General features: G+C 38.5%; 1 protein-coding gene and 1 long non-coding RNA gene across 4 annotated transcripts; one reads left to right on the top strand and one right to left on the bottom strand.

Annotated features, from left to right (window-relative positions):
• Nucleotides 1-1,322: 1,322 nt before the first annotated feature.
• Nucleotides 1,323-2,377, bottom strand: LOC118028894 (uncharacterized). Its single transcript, XR_004684107.2, has 2 exons — nucleotides 2,255-2,377; nucleotides 1,323-2,094 (listed from the first exon to the last, which is right to left on the bottom strand). It is a non-coding gene; the product is annotated as an uncharacterized lncRNA (long non-coding RNA).
• On the top strand, nucleotides 1,553-5,843 carry LOC118028892 (protein NRT1/ PTR FAMILY 5.1). 3 transcript variants are annotated; one of them, XM_035032640.2, is made up of 5 exons: nucleotides 1,553-1,931; nucleotides 2,367-2,584; nucleotides 3,291-3,604; nucleotides 3,746-3,847; nucleotides 4,775-5,843. In XM_035032640.2, exons 1-5 carry the CDS (start codon nucleotides 1,829-1,831, stop codon nucleotides 5,676-5,678), a joined length of 1,641 nt encoding a protein of 546 aa, XP_034888531.1. In that variant the 5' UTR covers nucleotides 1,553-1,828; the 3' UTR covers nucleotides 5,679-5,843. The 3 variants fall into 3 exon arrangements, with proteins under 3 accessions (XP_034888531.1, XP_034888530.1, XP_034888532.1); XM_035032639.2 differs by having other exon boundaries at nucleotides 1,554-1,931; nucleotides 3,291-3,847; XM_035032641.2 differs by lacking the exons at nucleotides 1,553-1,931; nucleotides 2,367-2,584 and adding an exon at nucleotides 2,612-3,183 and having other exon boundaries at nucleotides 3,291-3,847.
• The last annotated feature ends 232 nt before the right edge of the window (nucleotides 5,844-6,075 follow it).

Genomic DNA, 6,075 nt, shown 5'->3' with positions numbered 1-6,075 from the left:
AGATCAATCTTCAAGGAGGTTCTCCATTGACTCAGCATACGAGATTCTTAAAGAGTCTAGACCTACAGATTCTAAGCACCATTTTCTCTGGTTCCTAGTATTCATCCTAAGACACTCATTTATCCTCTAACTCACTTCTATAAGTCGTCTTCGCACCATGGACAGGTTGCATGCTTTCCAGATCATTCCCTCTTTGGTATATATCCTTTGTGGGTCATTTGTTCAGACACATGACCACTTGTTCTTTTAGTGCTCCTTTTCTACTTCAATTTTGGGTGCTATCACAAGCATGACCCTTTTGAACTAGCCTTTCATGACATGGTGACCTATACTATAGTAGGCATACACGCAATTAAAAAGGGAGTTTTTGCATATACTTGCTCGATTAGTCCTCTCAGCCACGGTTTACTTCATCTGGTATAAGAGGAATAACTGAGTCTTCCATTAGATCTATCAACCCTATTAGAATGTATGTGAGGAGAACTTTGAACTCGTTTGATCCTGTTTAATTGAGCTTGAACCAAGGTATCAGATCTCAAATGCCCCAAGGTCCATGTAACGCCTTCCAGTGCCTTGAGATTTTATTGCTTCTACTGCTTCTCAATTCTGTGAACTTGTAGAAACCAGTCAATTGGTTGTGTGATCTTGATGAACCAGTCGACTATTTTCTAGGTTTTTGTATGAACAACTAACCAGTCGACTGGGCAGTCTGTTATTTTCACTTTTGATATTCTTTTAACTTTTGTTTATTTTTCGGTTGCCTTTGGTCAATTTGACCTAGGTAACAGGACTTTATACTTCTTAAGGTAAGCTATTTTGTACTTTTGTCTAGTTTTTATCCCTTTTATACATTTACTTTTATCTGAAAACAAAATGTCCATGAATCACGAGGTTAGCAAAAAAATCTTTCTTACATTCTAACATTCTTATCTTCTTCTTCATCACTCTTGCAAACAAAAAAAAAAATTAATACAAATACGCAACATAACCTCTAAATATTCATTTCTCATAAAATTTTGCTAACTTAAAGATGTCTCCTAAATCTAATAAAAAAAACTTGTTTTTCATATGATTCTTAGACATAACCATGTTCAACAATCCATTTGCATTATTGTAGCCCATTACCAACATTGATTAGTTAATTAATCGTGAGATAAAAAAAATTAGGAAAATTGGTTTCTTGCTTTCATTCAGGACAATAAAAAACAAAGTAGCAATTTTATTGAAATATTTTATAACTACCTTAATTATTTATGGATCTTGTTAGTTACTTGAAAATATTTGTTTGACCAGCCGGCACAACCCAACATACCCAACATTCCTAACCTGTAAATGCATAACTTGCTTAGAATTTTCAAAAAATAAATACTTTACACTACTAGCACTCGTTGTATGGACTTATGCATCATATCCACACATTCTTTTTTTTTTATTGTAGCAATGCTAAGCCAAGAATGCCCCCAACCCACTTCCGAGAATATGAAACCATATCCTATCGAAGCATAGATAAATAATTATTATATCAGACCCAACTTTTATGAGATCGAGAAGCCAGACGCCAAGATGCCTGCAGCTAATTTCATGGTTGGTTAAGTGCTCCGAATTTATTTTTCTCGGAAGTTGAGTTCGGGGCATTCTTGGGTTAGCACTGCTCAAATAAAACATTAATGTGACGGTATTGTGCGCGCTTTATTTCTCCGAACAAAGGGAGCAATTGGCCAATTTGGCCTATATAAAGTGCTACAAGCTCTACTAACCCTGAACACTCTTGCTCTTACGATATCTTCTGCTATCACTGCTGTCAACCTCCAATCGATAAGTTTCTTTGATGGATACCAAATGCTGCACCCAAGATGGCACTGTAGATCTCCGTGGGCGTCCTGTCCAAGCCTCCAGAACTGGGAAATGGAAAGCGTGTGCTTTTCTGGTTGGTAAGCTTCCTCTTCCTGCTTGCAACCCTTCTGTTTAAATTGATCGTTACTTGCAAGACAAACGTGTCTTCATCGAAACACCTTCTTCTCTTTCCAGGTAATGTTCAAAGTTGTTTGCCCGCTCTAACTCCTCTGTAGTCGATAGCTTTAGCAAAATTAATGGCTGCGTATGATGGAGAATCGAATCTGTCACTGATTACAATCTAGTACAGAGAGATCACAAGGAAAACCGAATATATATATATCTTACTTTTTGCTTTTAAATATTATCTAGCTAATAGTTATTTTCCACAAACCTTTATTCGTTACAGGGTTTTTCTTACCAGTTTCTTTTGTTTTTGCTCATCATCGAAGCTCTTTACCTGTATTTTTATGTGACTTGCTTGAGAATTCAACACGTACAGCTTGGTTTCATGTTAGCTATTTGACTGGCAGGCTATGAGGCATTTGAAAGGATGGCTTTCTATGGAGTAGCTTCGAACTTGGTGAATTACCTGACCACCCAACTCCATGAAGAGACGGTTGCATCGGTGAGGAATGTGAATAACTGGTCAGGAGCAGTGTGGATCACACCAATACTCGGCGCCTACATAGCAGATACTTACCTGGGTCGATACTGGACGTTCACTGTGTCATCTCTTATCTATGCAATGGTAAATTAATTAATTAATCAATCAATCAATTAATGTCTCCACTAAGCAAACTTTAATCATTGTCTTTCACTAGAAAGTCTACTTATTCCAGGAGCAATTTGGCAGGATTTAGAGCTGAATATCCCTTGTGATTCGCTATATATTCATAAGCTATAATTTTCAAACACAGTTGAGTATTTGCTGGGGCCATAAATATTTTGGCGTCACCTACTTTCGAAGGCCAATTGGGTTCGTGATTTTTGCTTGTGGGGTCAATGAATTGCTAGTTCGATATATTGGCTTGTATCATGAACACCGAGCTGCATTTCTGTCCTCCACAAGTGTGTGATTTAAATTAGTCCCACGAAGAGCAGTAGCTAGCTATCCCGTTCATTGATTTGTTCTAATCATGACCAGGTTATGCCAACGATTAATTATTGAAATGTCTGTTCAGACAGATTATAATGACTCCAGTTTTTGTTTTCTTCAATAAAAAAACAGTAGTTAATCATATACCAATTGCAGATTAAAAACAAAAAGAAAACACCTCTTTGCATTAAATTACAACTCGTGTTTCATGACCCGTGGTGCAAGGCAACTTGCCCCTGATACAGTAGCAGGTCAAGCTAACATCTTTCGTGTTTAGTAAGATTTTATTCGTTATAATTAACAGGTTGTGTGTTTTCGAGTAAGGAACTGAACTGATCACCTGCAAGTTTATGTGTAGGGAATGATACTACTGACAATGGCAGTTTCTTTCAAGTTCATGAAACCAACATGCACAAATGGAGTCTGCAATAAGGCCTCCCCTTTGCAAATCGCATTCTTTTACTCTGCTCTCTACATCGTGGCAATAGGGGCGGGAGGGACGAAGCCCAACATATCAACTTTTGGTGCAGACCAGTTCGATGATTATAACCCACACGAAAAGAAGCTCAAGGTCTCATTCTTTAACTGGTGGATGTTTAGCTCTTTTTTGGGAGCTCTGTTTGCCACTCTCTGCCTAGTGTACATCCAAGAGAACTTTGGATGGGGTTTAGGGTATGGTATCCCTGCAGTTGGTCTTTTAGTATCCCTGTTTATATTCTATCTAGGGACACCAATTTACAGGCATAAAGCTAGAAAGACTAAGAGCCCTGCGAGGGAGCTATTTCAAGTCCTCATTGCTGCCTTTAACAACAGGAAACTTCAGCTCCCTAACAGTCCCTCGGAGCTTCAGGAGTTTGACCTGCAATATTATATTCAAACCGGAAAACGGCAGGTCCACCACACACCAGTGTTGAGGTGAGCTGTATAGTAGATACAAGTTAATTTGTCAGACTGAATTATACCAGTATAACTGCCCGTACATTCATGGTAATCAGAAATTTTATGTGAAAAAGATTGCACGTTTCTGATGCTTGTATTGACTAATATTATATTTATCAGACCGTAAAAATACACTTTCAGTTTAGTTTTAATGGTTAGAAACGAATCTTTTCATTAGTTCATGGAATCTTGAGGCATGATCAAATTTAGCAGTCAGTACAGGTTATTTTTATAGGCACCGAGCTGTAAATCAAATGACATTAACACGCTTCCTTAATCCAGGATGTTTTCATCTCGAAGTCCCACTTTGTAGTAAAAATAAATAAAAATACAGAAAAAACCGTATAGCCTTTTAATGCATCTGCAAGAGCGGTGGGGAGAGGACCCCTCAAATTCATGTGCCTAGCTAGGAAATCTGCTGTGCCAAAGGCAAAAGCAGGGCGTCCTTGTGGCTTGGTAGCCATTCGTTACAATAAATTCTTTCCATGTGCATAGTTCACAGTATTCCTTTTTTTTCATCTTTAATGAATGGTCACCATTCTAGTCAAGTTGTTTCTGATACAGGAAAATTATGTCACGTACATTGCAGTGGTGCGCCCCCATGCCCCACCACTGGTTACCGTCCAGCCAAAATTATATGTGAAACACATTGGTGGAATCCTCCAGTGCATTGCATTAGAAAGTATTCAGTCCATCTCTAAAGCAAATCCACGAACAATGACTTGGAGTCATCGCGCAATTGAGACCCTGCAAATTGTTCAAATACTAGAATATTTGTTTAGTTGTTAATTTTGACTTCAATGGAGCTCATTGCTAATCAAACCATCCACAATTATACATTTGTTTGGTTATAATCAAGTGTTTGTGAACTAAACAGAGTAAAATACAAAACTGTGTGGTCAGGTGCTTGGACAAAGCTGCGATCAAAGATGGCAGCAATAATGCAGATACCTCAAACCCATCATCATCATCATCGTCATGCACAGTGACGCAGGTGGAAGGAGTCAAGCTCGTTTTTGGAATGATGCTGATATGGCTGGTGACATTAATCCCTAGTACCATATGGGCACAGATCAACACTTTATTTGTGAAACAAGGGACAACGTTGGACCGCAACTTGGGCCCAAACTTCCAAATTCCAGCAGCTTCTCTCGGTAGCTTTGTGACGTTTTCAATGCTTCTCTCCGTCCCAATGTATGACCGTTTCTTTGTACCATTCATGCGTAAGAAGACCGGAAACCCAAGGGGAATCACGTTACTTCAGAGGCTGGGCATCGGATTCGCCATTCAAGTGATCGCCATTGCAATAGCTTATGCTGTTGAAGTTCGAAGAATGCACGTCATAAGAACGCACCACGTTGCGGGGCCAAAGGAAATCGTCCCCATGAGTATATTTTGGCTGTTGCCTCAGTATGTTCTTCTGGGAATCGCTGATGTTTTTAACGCCATCGGATTGCTGGAATTTTTCTACGATCAATCTCCCGAGGACATGCAAAGCCTCGGAACCACATTCTTCACCAGTGGGATCGGTGTCGGCAACTTCTTGAATAGCTTTCTAGTAACAATGGTGGACAAGATTACAGTGACCGGAGGAGGCAAGAGCTGGATCGGAAACAACTTGAATGACTCCCACTTGGATTATTACTACGGGTTCCTTTTAGCTATATCTGCCCTTAATTTGGGGGTCTACTTGTGGGCATCAAGTAGATACATTTACAAGAAGGAAACCCTACAAGCACTGAACGAGGATTGTATCCGAATCGACGGCAAAACCATGGACACGTCTCCCCTAGGGTTGCAAGTATAAGTTGACAGATCCATAGTGAGATCATACTAAATATTGTAAGATATATATGTCCATTTCCTGTTTTCTTCTTCGCCGAACGTCAACTTAAGTTTCTCGTCTTAGATTTTATTGAGGAACATAACTTATTTAAATAGAATTATGCAGAAAGATCGAATTTATATTTAATTTCTGTTCTTATTGTGTGGAATGTCATTTATCTTCCCTGTTCTTGTATAGAGCGCTGCCCTTGGAGTTGTTTTCCCGATTGGACAAAATACTTGATATATATTAAGTGTAAATTTTAAAAAAAAAAAAAAAAAAAAAAAAAACACTTTCAAAACTAGTATAAAAACACTAATAGTATTAAATATTAAAACTTGTTTAGTTTTCTAAACAAATAAATAAATAAAATGTAAAG

The sequence above is a fragment of the Populus alba genome, chromosome 19 (genome assembly GCF_005239225.2).
Source record: "Populus alba chromosome 19, ASM523922v2, whole genome shotgun sequence".
NCBI lineage: Eukaryota > Viridiplantae > Streptophyta > Magnoliopsida > Malpighiales > Salicaceae > Populus > Populus alba.
Note: the sequence above shows the minus strand (reverse complement) of the source record. Positions and strands in the feature narration are given on the sequence as shown.